Source organism: Halichoeres trimaculatus, unplaced genomic scaffold (assembly GCF_033239565.1).
Source record: "Halichoeres trimaculatus isolate MK-OKI-2021-1 unplaced genomic scaffold, fHalTri1.1 fHalTri1_scaffold_13, whole genome shotgun sequence".
Classification (NCBI taxonomy): domain Eukaryota; kingdom Metazoa; phylum Chordata; class Actinopteri; order Labriformes; family Labridae; genus Halichoeres; species Halichoeres trimaculatus.
Window position 1 is genome coordinate 23,833,788 of NW_027437191.1, and position 15,947 is coordinate 23,849,734.

At 40.8% G+C, this 15,947-nt stretch overlaps 1 protein-coding gene across 3 annotated transcripts in view; it reads right to left on the bottom strand.

Annotated features, from left to right (window-relative positions):
* Positions 1-15,947, bottom strand: part of LOC141801714 (low density lipoprotein receptor adapter protein 1) — a 54,281-nt gene that overhangs the window by 5,398 nt on the left and 32,936 nt on the right. The window contains exons 4-9 of one of the 3 annotated variants that reach the window (XM_074684906.1): positions 11,379-11,493; positions 11,014-11,086; positions 9,188-9,274; positions 7,482-7,609; positions 5,658-5,692; positions 1,601-1,629 (exon numbers count right to left, since the gene is read on the bottom strand). In XM_074684906.1, the coding sequence (XP_074541007.1) occupies positions 1,601-1,629; positions 5,658-5,692; positions 7,482-7,609; positions 9,188-9,274; positions 11,014-11,086; positions 11,379-11,493 (467 nt within the window). Of the gene's footprint in view, positions 1-1,600; positions 1,630-1,755; positions 4,464-5,657; positions 5,693-7,481; positions 7,610-9,187; positions 9,275-11,013; positions 11,087-11,378; positions 11,494-15,947 lie in introns of those variants that run through there. The other 2 variants (XM_074684907.1, XM_074684905.1) reach the window with 2 other exon arrangements.

Below are 15,947 nucleotides of genomic sequence, written 5' to 3' on the forward strand. Positions count from 1 at the left end.
GAACCAAAAACGGCTCTTACAGTAATCTGCAGTGCTATCATTGGTCAGGGGTTCATCCTACAGCAAGATGATGAGCCCAAACATCACTCCAAGCTCTGCCAGCATGATGCTACTCTGCCCTCTGGTGCTGGGTTAGCATCACTAACTCATCCATCTTGCTGAAGATAGATCTTACACTCCCCATAACAATGGATGGAAGGACAAGTCTATGTCATCTCTTCTTAGCTCACACTGCAGTACCAGTTTGTCATCCTTGCCTCCTTATCCTCAGCTTGCAGAGAACACCAGTCCCAGCACCATTTAGCATCGACATGCTACAGGCTGGTAACAAGTGAAATCTTGTGTGTTAAAAATGCAACCATGGTTACACGTAGGATCTCCAGACACACACAGGGACAAAAAAAGTAAAAAAACGACAATGCAAAAGCAACCAGTTTGGTGTCAGTGGCAAGCAAATGAGACATGCGTACAAAGTAGGGGTGTAACGGTACATGTATCCATGCCGAACCGCTCCATAATGCCGCTCAGTTCGGTACAGTGCTGTATTTGAACGAGTACAGTAAGTTTACATTAGCCGCTGCACATGGCTCTTTAATATTCACGTGAGTACTCGTCTATGATTGGCTGAGCAGGGAAGGCGTTTTAATACTCATGAGGAAAGTGGTCTGTGATTCGTGCTTTGCGATCATTTGCATATCATGTGGACGTGACGTCTCACGATGAGCCAATCAGAAGATGAATATCAAAGAGCTTCCATAGCCACAGGAGCTTGTGTCTGAATTGTTCATCATGGCTGCTGCTAACGACCAAGTGGAGCTTGAAGAGCCTCCCCCCTCGCTGTATAATGGCAACTTTTTGGTTTAATAAACATGCTAAATAAGCAAATGGTTTTGCGTTATCCCATACTGTACCGAAAATGTACCGAACCGTGACCCTAAAACCAAGGTACGTACCGAACCCTGATTTTTGTGTACCGTTACACCCCTCGTACAACGGGATCCAAACAAGAAAAGACCAAAAAAAACCCAACAACAACAACAACAAAGAGTGAGCTGCTGCAACAGGCGGCACCAAGAAATGGCGACCCAAAAAGTTATCCTTTGTAGGTTTCCAAAGAAACGGACACATGTCACTCCAGGTTTAAACCACAGATTTACAGAGCAGACAGACTTTAGTTTCAGGTCTTTGACCACATTATCTGCCAAGGAAGATCTGCCTGAGGCAGAGGATTTTGGCTTCACTTTTGAGCAACAGAAGGCATTAACAAGCTTATTTTAGCTCATGTAAAAACACTAAGAGAAGAAAAATAATACGATAACTTGGGCCAGAGCATGAATGAATGAACGAGAACAGAGGGAGGGATTAGGGGGACGAACTGTGGATACAGGGACTCTCTCCAGCACAGATGAGTAAACAACAACTGGACAGATGGAAGTGGTTTTAATTAATTTGGGGGGTTTCCCTGAACCATGCCAGCTCATAACAAAGCTGAGGGACTCTGATTTGGATGATTCGGTGGTGGTGGTGGGGGTGTTTCTGTTTCTCATCATGCAACGTGCAGAACAATGCATGAAAACAACACGTGAACAGTGTAACTCACCTGTGTCCATCTCCTCCACCTCCATGTTGCTGCGTCCAGGTGGAAAAAAGAAGAAGTCATGGCGACAGAACATGATTTATTTCTGGAGTGATTAATCTGAAACACTTAGATATTCTCCTCTAGGAAATTGTTATTGGCTCTAAGGACTGTCTCTAGTGTGTGTGTGTGTGTGTGTGTGTGTGTGTGTGTGTGTGTGTGTGTGTGTGTGTGTGTGTGTGTGTATGTGTGTGTATGTGTGTGTGTGTGTGTGTGTGCGTGTGTGTGTGCAGTGTCTGCCATGAAGAAGCACTTAGCAAAGGTTAAAATGACAGAAAAAAAAGCTCATAACATTTAGATGAGGTTAAATTATTAAAAGCACCTCCGTAGCGAGCTGGCCCTTACATAATAATCCTCCTGACTCAAAGGTCTCCATCCGTTTAGAAAGCCGAAATATAAATCTGAGCCTTTAATTAAGTCAGTGTCAATAGTTGTGAGTACAGAGTGGCACTTTAAATCATTTTCCTCTTTTCTCACAATTACACTTTTCACCCAGGCCTGATCTCTGACCTGTGCTCACACATTTCATTAAAAATACTGAGACTGCTTTGGCCACTTAAAAATCAAGTTAGTAGATTCTGCAGCTGTGCTAGTGCCCCCTAGAGGCAGTGCTGGCATTACAAGCATTGATAATTTGAATTAGGGGAAGCTAAACTTGCATTTGTAGATCATAGAGAGGAGGCACGGATCAAGTGGACATGGGCACAAAAAGATGTCTAGTTATTTTGTATTTTAAATGTCTGAAACTGCTTCCACAGGGTAGGTGCAGGCTTTAAAGAGGGGGTATTCTGTATTAAAGAGGGGTTATTCATCTTTCCCAAATTTTAAACATGGATGTTAAGTAACACTGCTGGATTTTCAGTAGAGCTGGGACAATATGCTATTCTCATGATGTGATTGCATTACGATTTTTGGGTTGCCCATTGATTTAAATAGCCATTTTTTGATATATCAATTTTTGCGATTTTAGTTTGCTTTTTTAACACCAGACCATGTGAAAATGTTAAATGATGATAATGTCTACAGACTATATCAGGAGCCATACTTTCTCATAAAATGCATATCACGTGAGTCAGAGAAAAACATTTCACCCTCTGCTGGAGAAAAGTGGTAATGTGGTAGTGGTTCTAATCTAACCAAACAAAAAATTCTGATATTCAATTTTCTTTCCCAACCCTAATGTTCAGACTAAACGTGTGCAGATTTTCAAACCTCTACATATTCAAACAATGTAGAAATCCCTGAATCAGACTGCAAACTGATCAAAACACTGTGTTCAAAATATTGAATGAGATTTTCCCGAGACTTGCTGAAATAATGATACTATTGCATGAGGATCTCTCAAATGGTTTATGGCACGTTGGAGTTGCAGGCCCCAAACAAAAAGATCTGCCAATAGCTGACCAATCAGAGTGAAGGGGGTGTATGGAGTGGGAAGGCTTAAAGAGAAAGCGGCTTAAATGAGGCGTTACAGACAGAGACAGAAACAGATTTTTTTGAGCTGTACATCACATAAAGATACTTCAGAGGCACCAAAGGTACAGGATAAAGACTAAAAATACACAATACCCCTCTTTAATTGTTTTTAGTCAATATTTCTTGTTAAAATCAACTAAAAATTATTGAAAGACCAGAGTTTGATGCTTAGGACGATGACTAAAATGCAGAATTGGCATGATAGATATACAATTTGGAACTCAATAAATATGACTTTGATTTATTTACTCTTAAGTTTCCAATTTTCTAAATCAAAGACACACTTTTTTAAAAACAAAATCTGAAAAGCTGTTTGACACGCTCTAAGGTTTTGTAATCTGTTATCTTGCTTGATTTTTCATCTCTTTTAAAACTCAGGTGAGATTATTTTGTTTTTTATCATTCACCTGTCTTTCAGGAAGGTTTCCTGAGACACAGACTGTAAACCCTCTTCTTCTGATCTGAAAGTTCTCCCCAATGTATTATGCAACAAGGAGCTGTCACATCCAGCCACGACAGCTCAATGTGATGCAGACTCTCCGGTGTTTCAGGGCGGATCTTCTCCAATATTTAAAGCAGGGTCATGACCCGGCTCTAAACTCACGTTAAACTCTTCTCTTATGTTTTGAAATCCTTCAGCGTTATTGGAAAAACTCCATCTTCTCCTCCACACTCCTGACTGGAGGTCGGTGTTTCCTCACCCCTGCTGAGAACATCTCGGGTGATGATCTGCCCTCCTCTTTTGATCTCACTCCACTCACTGCAGCTTCTGTATTTTTAATCTCTGCCCCTCATTTGCTCGTTTGCTTTGACTAAAGTGTTTTCAAGCTGCAGGCCAACGCGCAGATCTGTGAGCCTCAGGCGATACAAGCTAATGAGAGGCTTTCTCTTTAATGTGAGGGGCATCACTCCTTCCTCCTCTGCTCTTCCCTTTTTGAGGAGGAGTAAAGCAGCTCTGCAGGACGCTAACACACATCACATGAAGAGAAGGAGAGGGCTCGCATGTCCAATGAACTACATTCACAAGTGCTGCTGTGCATGAATGGACATCATCAGAGAGTTTAGAGAGATTCATCAGAGCAGAAAGTCTTTTTTTTTTTTTTACTCTGACACACCTAGCGTGCTGCTGCAGAGTTGTTTTCATCACACCTTTATAAGCTGAGTCTCAAACTGTAGTCATTTTGCAGGCGTCTCACAGCCATGAAATGAAGATTTCACACGCTATCACTCTTTCAAAGAGGCTGAAAGTGTTGCATTGTGATCTTGGTTCACTGATAAAGTGTTGAAGAGAGCGTCTCTGGATTTTTTTCTGTGCTTCAGACAGCTCTGTCAGGAGAGGTGACCATCACATCTGCAGGAAAGGAAGCAAGAGTCACAACTGTTTCCTGCAGAGTGACCCCAGAAGAGTTCAGACTGTGGTTAGTTATTCATGTCGTCGGAAGAGCTGCACACGCGTGTATAATAATTTCAGCATTTAGAAGAGACCTACATCTCTTCTTTGCTGCGAGCGCAGCATCGTTTAGTCTTCCTTTATTGTCGTTTCACAAATTGAAACATTTGGAATGAAGTTTCATTGAATTTGGCATCCTGAGTGTTAATGGACAGCGTTTAAAACCGCAGAAGTCCATAAATACATAAATATATTTAATGAATACAAGGAGCAATACAGAGACCATGGTTGTAAGGAACCTTTGACAATTGACACAAATATTTCTCTGCATGAAGTTCAGTGCACAAAGGGGGGGCTGCTCCTCCTTGTGGCCTTGCACAAGTGAAAGTGCCCTCTTGGGAGCCATAGTGCACTGAAAGGGGCCTAAACGTTCGCTAAAATGCCCTTTTTGTAGCCAAAACGTACGAAAATGCCCTCTCAAGGGGTTAGTTTACTAAAATTCTGTCTTGGGAGCCTAAATGTGCTTAAAATGTCCTCCTGGGAGACTATAGTGCACTAAAATTTCCTCTTGGAAGCCAAAACAGGCACTTAAGTGCACTCTTAGGAGCCAAAATGCGCACTTAAGTGCCCTTCTAGCACTTAAGTGTGGTGAGAGTACCCTCTTGAGTGCCATACTGGGCTTAAATGCCTGTTTGGGAGCCAAAATTAGCGCTACACTGCCCTCTTGGGAGACAAAATGCACAGTAAAGTGCCCTCCTGATTTGAAAGACGCACTTTACTGCTCTTTTGGTTGGCAAAAAATGTGTGCCCTCGAAAAACATGTGGAAAGTAGTGTCCCCTCTGGGACGAGAACACACTTTATGTGCCTTTTTCTTCATTTTGAACCTACATTTAAACTGAAACCTCTGCGTGTACCTGTCTGCCTGTTTGTGTGGTTTTTATCATTTGACTCATGTGTCAGTCAACGTGTTGTATGGAGGTTTTTTGATATGTAAAACAGTCTGAGAGCTCTCTGACAGCTGACCATCACCCTCACTGTGGCTGTCATAAACATCCTGGGGTGGTCTAAAGGTTTAATGTGTTGTCTGTCAAGATATGCAGCAGAAGGTCGAATGTTTGGGAATTTAGTGCAGAAAGTTTAAATGTAAAGGTTACCTTGAGAAGGCATCATCAAGTCCATCATCCACGTCCTGCAGGAACATAAAGAATATAAATCAGCGCATGCATAGACCATGATAAATGTGTTGAGTCTGGAGATATATGTTTCAGAAGGAGTTTATGTCCTTGGTGGAAGTGATCAAGACAATGCAAACAATGTTACTCTGTTTTTTAATAAAGCTGCAGGTGAATGTAAAAAAGAAACATCACAGTCTCTAAGTCATCAGAAATTTAACCTGTTCTGAAGTAAACCCACAAATCAACTTTAAAAGGGAAGTTTAATGGATCAAGTTGGATGATATAAAGAAATGTAATTAAAATAACACCTCAATTTTTTTCATTCTCAGACTGCTGTCAGAGGAGATACAGAGAGCTCACAGATGAATCAATGTCAGATCAGTCTGTGGGTCAGATTCTCATGGAAATAGTGACACCTAGTGGTAAGGATCTATAAGTGAGCACTGTGGGTTGTGACTACTGACTCTCAGGCACATTCAGATCCTTAATGTACACAAAATCTATACGCACTTGCTCAGATTGTGAGAAATCTTGGACTAAAAAGCCAGAGACAGAAACTGCACTCAACCAATGAAGAGTTTATTCTACTTTACAATACACAATCAATTTCTAATCTTCTAAGATAAAGAGTAAAATCATAAAGTGCTTTTTTTATAACATCATTTTTAGGTTAATTCCCTTCTCATCTGCTTTCTGTCTGAATGTGTTCTGCATTTAAGGTAAGGCATATTCCTTATTTGTACAGAGCACTTTCAAGCACAATAATAAATTTAAAAAGCGTCACACAAATATTCAAATATCATGACAAAGAGCTGAAGAAAGAATTAGAATAGGACATGTGAGAGAAAAATGATGGAAAGTTATCTCAAGTATTACCTTTTCCATCAAGTAAATCTACAAACAAGTTGAAGTTTGAGTTGAAGTATTAGTCTAAATATGGTTTAAAAATAGTTCACTGACTCTGAGAACCACTGACCCGTTGACTCCTTGTCTAAATGTTGTTTTGGTCACTGACAGACTCCCTCTGACCATATCTGAATCTTGCTCTTGATTCTCCTGTGTGGGCAGCCTAAGACACCTGAATTTCCAACTTCCAAAAAGCCACACAGGCAAAATCTAAAACCAACAAATTTGCATGCGAACAGATTCGAGACTGAAATCCTGACCCAATAGCTTTCAACATCTGCATTCAAGACTTTAAAGAGGGGGTATTTTGCTTTTTAAGTCTTTTTTCCATCTCTCTGGTGTCATTTAATTGACAGCTCAAAGCAAAATGTTGTTTTTCTTCTAGAAAACCCTTATTTCAGCCTCTGTCTGAAATGTTTTGTTAAACTGCTGTCTCTTTAAGGCTCCCTGCTCCACAAACCCCCTTCCCTCTGACTGGCCAGCCCTTTGGAGGCTTGTAAGGGCAGAACCTATGGGAAGATCTTGATGTTTGAGGCCTAATTCTTTAATGTGCAAGGAATTAAGTTAGGAGACTCTTTTGCAGCAAGTCTTGTAAAGATCTTCTGTTGCTTCCCGAACAGATTGTTTTGATCAATTTACAGACAGACTCAGGGATTTTTACAACCAATGAATGTGTAGAGTTTTAAACACCTGCACATGTTTAGTCTAAAAAACATCTGGTTGATTGATATTTTACATCTATGTTTAATACAAGGGTAAGCAGAATACCCCCTCGTTAATACTCCTCTTAAATACCCCCTCTTTAATGTGTTATTAATTCAATATGAAACCAAACTGAAGTATCATTTTTTTATTTTTCATTTGCCATCAGATATTTTAATCAGCTCTGTGACGTACCCATGAGTCATGTTTGATTGGTCGCCTTCTGGTTGGGTTACTGCGAGGTGAGGGTGAGCTGAGCGAGGCGGAGAAGAAGGGCCTCCGCAGCTTCTCCTCCATCCCAACGGGCTTGTGCGTTTCTGGATCTGGAGGAAAATAAAAGAGAGCGTGTGTGAATAAAAGAAGGAGAGAGGAACAAAGCAGAGAGGGTGAGACAGAGAAGAGGAGTCCACATCCAGACAGAAATAGAAAGAGACGTATGGTGTAACTCTCTGCAACAAACTTTGAGACAGTTACTTCCTCTGTTTGTGCTTCCTCTCTTTCTCTCTCCTCGGGCCTCTAACAGCAGGAAGTGGAGCATGTTTAGCCGGCTATTAGCCAACAACAACCTGAACAGATGATTAAGTCTCATTTTCCGGACTCTTTGACCCCGAGGAGCAGAAAAACACTCTGACCTATAAATGTCACGGCTGTTGGACGGCACTTAAAACCCTCCTGCTCCTCTGATTGGCTAATGAGTGCTGTGTAATTGGCTGATTTGTCCCTCATGAGACTGACGGCGGTTTAATTTGTGTGTGAGAGAGGCTGAGTGTCGAACGACAGAATGACTCTAGTTGTTGTGAGCATGTGAGGACAGGAAAGGTCATTTAAATATCATTATGCAGATGAAGAGAGGAGCTTTAATTCCTCACTCCAAACTGTGGCTCTCTCTGTAAACGTGCGCCCGACTGGTGACGGAAACCTGCTGATAAAGTAAAGTCTCTAGATCTGTCTACAACATTAAAACTTGCTGAGAACATCCTGTAGAGAAACGCTCATTCCCCTTTGGAGTTCCGGCCGAGATGAAAGCATAAAAATTAGGATGAATAAACTTTATGAAGCGGAAGAGACTTCAAGCAATGGAGCAACAGGAGGTGCAATCATCGGTCAAATAATCTCTGATCCGGTTTTCGAAGATTTCTTTGCTTGTAAAAACTCTCAGCTGACGTCTTTAAATGAATGAATTTATCAGGATGTGAAAATGTGAGAGTTCAAAAAACCCTTGAGAGGACACAAGACCAGATTAAAGTCATGAAATGGAGCAGAAAAGACAAAAACTAGTGCTTAAGACAGACAAAATCTAAAATATTAGGGGCTAAAAATGCTGTTTTCAGCTTAAAAATAGTCTCAAGAATAAAATCCAGATCCTGCCAATAATCACCCGACAATCAAAGCTTCCACTAAGTTCCACTGTTTCTGTTATTTCAGTTCAAAAGAGGTCTGTGCATGATGTTTAGAGCAATGTTTACTGAAAGATTGTGCTTTTCTATTAATTGCCTCAGAGTAGCATACAGGGTGTCCATACAGTCTCTCAACAGTCTGAAAAATATATTACAAAGGCAAGTGATGAGATTTCTTAATGAGATTTTCTCAACAGTAGTTATAAGAATTTTTAATCGAATTTCATTTGGGTAAATCAGGTATCCTGTTAATAAAAGAGGTAATGTTAAATAAAACCCCGAAAAATGGCTACTCCTCAAAGCAAGGCTCAATGTGTATCAGGGTTTCCTGAAACAAAATCAGATAAGTGGACTCAGCAAAACTTCAGAACTTAGTATGAAAGAGATCTCCTGAATTTCGCCTCAGGAATAAATGGAGTATTTTCTATTCTATTCTAAATCGTTGCATCCCCACAGCTGAAATTTCAGAGGACACACATGCTTCTGGAATGAGGACAAACGAACCTGCAGAAACACACGGAGCGTCTGCTGTCACAGTCTGACCGTTGCTTGTTGCACATGAACAGCAGGTCCTGGCCTTCTTGCTTTTGTCTGCAGACAGAAAAACACATGAAAACCTTAAAATTTAGCTTCTAGGATCAGGAGTGTCAAACTTACTTTAGTTCAAGGGCCAAAGTGTCCTTTTTCATCATTTTATTGTGCTGTAATACAATGATTATACCATTCATCCTAATATTACTTCTTATTCTTAAGATTATGATGCCACTTATGTCAGTCAGAAATGAGAATCAATTCTGTGAGGAAGTAGTGAAAAGACAAGCAGAGGACATGCACAGTCACAGATAATCAAAGGTTCCACTACACTGGGTGTTTTTATCTCTTCCAGAAAGAGGTCTGTGCATGATGTTGAGCGTAGTTTGATCTCAAGTGGGCCAGACAAGTAAAATCATAGCACAATTGCATATAAATAACAACAAATCCAAGTTTTCCTGTTTGTTTTAGTACAAAGAAATACATGTTTATTATAGAAATTTTAACATTTAATGCGCTACGCCCTTCCTTTTAAATGTACAACACTAATACATGAAAAATCATATTGAAATCCTGTCTGCAACAGCATTCCTCATCAGACCAATGTTGGTAAAAGTAAATCACTCATCAGGACACACAACTTCTGCAGCCTCCAGCATATGCAAGTGTGAGAGGTCCAAGACAACCCATAGATTTATTTTTTAATAATAACTCATTTTTGAATTTTCATAGTTTTACTTATGTCAGTTTGACTTCAGAGTTTGATAAACTGAGTTAATTTGTTCTCCTGGACTCCAGCACTGAAACAGCTGCTGTTCATGTAGACTACATGCACTGTGTAATTTCCACCACTAGGTAGCACCTGTGAGTCAGGAGCAAAATAATTCTCGGAAGTTTTGTGAGAGGAAGAGTTGTGTTATTGTGAGACACAGCTAGTAGAAGAAGGAGTATCGGTATTCAAAGCAGATGAGAACTGGAGTCGTGAATGAGTTTTAGTGACAACGTTCATCCTTATAAATGATAAGAATAAGGCTAAAATAGCGAAAAGGTGCGAAATGTCCTCCCTGTGCCTGTCAGTGTATAAACATGTTTTCAAGAACTCCCTCTTACAGAACAGCTTTGATGCTAATGCTATTTTGTTAGCAATCAGGGAGCTGGCTTTACTGACCTCTGAGCTCTGGATGAAAACAGACTGCGGTTTTAGAAGCACCAGCAACTCATGTATCTCCTCCCTTCTCAGTTGTCCCTGCAAGCTGTTGTGTTATTCACTACACTGAGTCTGATGGTGGAGACATAATATTACATTTCTTTAAACTGAAATCTACTGTAAACACCAAGAAGTTTTCTCATTAACCTCTGAATTTATTCCACGGGCCAGATTAGGCCCCCTGACACACCCTGGTTTAGGCCCTTGGGCCATGTGTTTGACACCCCTGCTTGGAGTTAGTCAATCTCTTTCTGTGACTCTGGGTTTATTAAGACCCCTTCCTGCCAGCCATTGAGCTTTGCAAGAAGTCCAGGTAGTCATGACTCAAAGTGCAAGTAAAAGTCAGGCATGTTTACTCTGAGTAATTTGATGTGGCGATGTCTTCGTAGATAATATAATAGAAAAAAACAAACAGCACTCAAAAAAGTGTGAATGCATTTGACTGAGACATTTCCTGCTGTGAGATGAGCTTATAAAAACCATATTACTAAAACTATCAGGGCTTTAATTTCTGAGCAATTTTTAGAAAAAGAAAGGAGTTGATATGGGAAAGAACAAAATCCATCTGACCTTCATTTGTTTGATGACTCACCTTCCTGAGCGATCTCCCAAAGATCGAGGGCGACTTTGAAGGCCTGAGCCACGGTAAGGGTCACTGCCTGAGCCTGGAAAAAGAAAATACAACAGTAATAAGACATAAGGGCTGAAATAAAATACTATTAATGCCGATGTGTTCAATTAAATGTTGCTGTAACATCTTAAAACTGAGAATTTGTCAAATTCATAATAAAAACTACAAGAGAGCAGACTAGTGACATGCCACAAGATGGCACCATGCACCCTCTACATTGAAGCTCCTTGCAGCCTCAGATGTCACTGCAGCAGCTAAAGAGTTTTTACACTTTACACCAACATACAAACACTGAAAGCATCAGATAAGAGCTTTTAGTTACGTACGATCTTCTTCTTCTGGCAGAGGAACGCGTGACACTCCAGCGTCTCGTTGAACTGACTCTGGGAGACGTACGCAAACACCTTATCCTGAGTTTTATCAGCCGTGCAGTATGAGATTCTGCAAGAGAGGACAGAGAAAAAACAAAGAGGCATCATCACACTTACCAACACTATCAATCCACCTGACACCACTGCACTTATGGTGATAAATGAGCCACAGCAGCCTGCAGGAACCAATTTAAGCCATGAATGTCTGCAGGCAAACATCCAGTTTAATCACAATACACGCGTACAGAACAATGAGAGTCGTGTTCTGTGCATTAGCTGCCTCCTGGACTCTCAATCATAGCTCATATATCAAAGCAGGCTGCTGTAAGCGTGTCAATACTCTTCAACCCTCCACCCTTCTGCATATGCATAAGCAAACCAATCAGAGCCAGATGAAAGCAGCCGTTATGAGTGTTATGCTGATGAAGTCCCACAGCTGGGCATGGCGAGGCAGGAGAGCGGCAGAGACACCCACGAGAGATGCTTGAAGCTGGGACTGGGCTCTTTAGGGCCTCATGTTTTGGGGTTAAGAGTGTATATTATGCAGAAATGCTGACACAGTACAACTCTGTGGATTGGTGTTTTTGAGTGGAAGGTAAATGAAGGCAGAAAAGTTCAGAGAAAGTGAAAGAGACTGAAAAAATCACAGATGGAAATCAGCAGTACAGCTAACTCTGGTGTGTTTACCTCAGATTCACAATCAGTGTTTTATCAGGATGTGAAAATGTGAGGGTTCAAAGTACACATCAAAAGACACAAGACAAGATTAAAGTTATGAAATGGAGCAGAAAAGACAAACATGTGCACAAGAAAGGAAAAATTTGGGCTGATAAGTTGTTTGAGGTCAAAACAGTCTGAATATGAAAAACAATCCTGATGAAATCCCAACCCTAGCTCGAGGGACAGGTGAGCTTAGATTTCATTAGTCGGTAATGATGGATCAAGGAGGTTCATGCAACCTAACCTAAAGCTTGTGAATTGACCGTGAAAACAGTCCACAACTCTCCTCAAATAATATCTAGAGAGTAGGAAAATCCCAAAGAAAATATTAGAGAAGAATTTGACATGTTGAATAAGAACAGATAAGAGAGAAAATGCTCCAAACGTATATATGTTTACATTCCTTCTTTTAAATTGTGGTCTTTTTTGTCTTAGGAACATCTACAGATGTAAAGAGGCATGATAGCAGCTGAAAATCAGATTTCAGATGTAAACTCTGACTGTCACGTACTCTAAAGTTTCTCCTGTACAAGTGTCAGACTTTCCCCCACTGGTGGGAAAAAGCTAATCTCAAGTTACGAATTGATCTTGCTGTGACTTCAAAGTACTTCAGACCTCATTCCAAGCAGTCACACTGAATCACACCTGATCTGATTCCTCGTTCCAACATGTCTGCACATCTGCAGCCCGTGTCCTGTGATTCTAAAGGGCTATCGAAAACTAATCTAGACAAGGTCCAGGACCAAGGAGAAGCTTGACAGACACAGATGTGCTTGATTTGCTTTGCTGGATCTTATTCAGGCAGATAGAATCAGCATCGATCTGGAGTCAGAGTGTGTGTCCGGCTGTTACCTGAAGCAGGAAGCCGTGTCATGTTTGTGGTTTTAAATAGACGAGTGGGTGAGCCACAGGGAGTGACGCACGTGACCTTTGTGACTCTAATTAAACACATAACCTTTAAACTGAGCGATACAAGGACAAAGTGGAGGCATTTTGCTCCCATTTAACGAAACTTGAGTTATCAAATCGCCTCACTCTACTGGTTGCAAGTCATCTTAAGGACTGCAGAGGCTGTTTTGAGTGGACGTCTGAATAATCTGTCATTATTCCACTGTGTATAAAAGGCTCCACAGCTGGCAGCCACTCATCCACAAGCCCACTTCAAAAAGGAGCACAAAAAAAAAAAAAAACTGCAGCAATTTATTCGATCGAACAACAAGCCTGAAATCAGCGGCCTTGTTTGCAGGGCTGCAGCACTGAAGCATGACCCACATTGTAAAGCCCCTGACACCCAGCTCGGTTTCCCCTTCTTCTCCCCGTGCTGGAGCTTATATTTGGACCTTAACTGTAGGAAAATGAGTGGAGGACAAGTTGAAAGGGTTGGCCTATTTAAGTTTAGAAAACAGTGGAAAAAAACGTAATTATCATCTCATCAAGATGTTTTTACTCTCATTATTAAATTCTTTTAACATGATTCTGAAGTATTTCTGTGCATTTTGATTGTGCCTCCTTGCAGCTCTGCACGTTTATCACCTACTTAAATAAAAAAAAATGGATGATATGAAGACAAGCTCTCCCAGTAGAGGTCATACAGCCCACCCAGTCTATAGAGACAGATGGGAAAAGGACAAACTTTATAGTCAAAGACATGCCAACAAATTATGTCCAAAACAGCGTCTTTCTCATTAAAATTAGCTCACATTGTTTTGGTTGTTTCCAAATATTCAGTTTGGTCTGAACTGGATAAAAATGGAATAAAACTTCATGATTGGCTCAGTTGTGCTAAAAGCTGCATGCACCAGATTAGTGGTGGATTAGGGAGAGAAAACAAACAAACACAAGAGTCACTGAACTTTCTATAATTGTGTCTGTTTGGGACAAACACAGTGAGGTCTGTAACAGTCTGAAAGATCTCTGACATCTTCTGAAAAACACATCAAAGGCATGTCAATCAGACATTTACTTCAGATATCATTCCCATAAATACCGTAACTTGAAGCGTTTGTGTTGAAACCAAAACATGTGTTTAAACTGGCTCTGAAAACCAGTTCATCACCCATCCTTATCTGGTCGTTCTTTCACAGTTGGCCTCGTTAGCGATGCCAGACTGTGTGTTCTGTGCTCCGAGCAAAAGATTGGATTCTGAGCATTTCTCATAAAGTTTAATAAGTTTCCACAAAACATTTCAGAGATCATGAACAGGCACATATCAAAGATCTGCAGTTCTTTGACTGTTTTACAAATTCTATCTTGTAAGAAATGATGGTCACTGTGCACACTGCGTTGTTTGATTTCCCAGAACACTCGGCTGTAGGCAGTAGAGAAATAGGCAAATAGGTCAGTGCACATGCGGCGCCCGTGGGCAGAAAATTTCAGCAGGAATCCACAGAAACAATTTACAACACATTCAAAAGACGCTTACACAAAACAATGGGAAATCTTTACTTCCTGTTACTAATTAATAAAAGTTTAAGAGCATTTAGTGACATTTTTTTCTTCAAAATAAACTCTGGACTCATCTGTGACATCCAACCACACAAAAGATTATGCTCACAAAGCTTGAAACAATACGGGAAAATAATGTAATTGACAGCGCGGCCGTGTTTTCACTAAGCTGGAACAACACAGGCTGAGCTGTCAGTCTGCATCATATCTCCAAAGAGGCTCTGTGGACTCCAGCCTTTGATCTCCTCGCTGTGTCGAGCACCGCTGTTTGTGCGGCGGCGAGGGAATATCAATGGAAATATTTAAATATTTACAGTACAAAGCCTCGAACATCAAAGCTAGAGTGTACACTGAATAAAGCAGGTACACTCTTCAGCAATGAGCTACTTTTGTTTAACTTTAACACGACAGAAGAGCAATAATGAAAGAGCAGCTGGAGAAAATATCTCCATGAATGTTTAAACACGCAGGTTTAAAACCTCACAGATCTGACAGGGTGTCAGGACACTGAGCATCATTAGCAGGTGGACTGTCAGTCATCTCTCAGCCCCGTGTGTTTTTCTGATTGATATGCCGGCCTCTCAGAGAGCTCCAGTCAGAATATGAATCAGGAACAGCAGTCCAGATGGAGGCTCGACCGCTCACAGTCTGCAGCCCACTGAATGATTCAAGAATAACTTCCTGTGTCCTCATTTAGAGATCAAAACACGAGAGATAATCTGTAAACATGACCAAAGGTGATGCTGTCACAGTAGCTGCTGTCAATGATGCTCACTCTCCATCAAAAATTGGCATGTCCAGATCCTATACACTGAACAGTATCCGCGTCCGATATGGCTATTTTTGGAGCATCAGATAGAATCACATTTCGTTACGTGATCGGGACTGATCCAGTTTTTATGTGTTGTCAGCACAGTCACGCTTTAAGGCTGCTGTAAATCAAACCATGTTGCAAATAGGTCTGCTGTGAGGGACTACTTCTCTCTGGAAAGCAATGATAGCAAAACAGCGTCTTGTAACATTTGTAAAGTGAGTGTTCCTCAAGGAGGTACCAATAGGACTCACTTTACTACAACAATATGATTCCTCATTCACAACAGAATTACCCAACAGAGTACAGGATTTATCAGACAAAGGTATCGGATCAGTGACGCCAAAACATCTCATAAAAAAATTAGTTCGGGAGTCAAAAATCTGTATCGGGACATCTCTTGTTCAAAACATAAACATTGATATTTTGCTGAATGGTCCTTTATGCCACCACATGCAGAGGGAAGAATGCATCAATATTTTGTTGGATTTTTGCCAGTTTTCAGTTTTAAAATGTGGAATAAAAGCTGTAAAAACAGACTACATAGC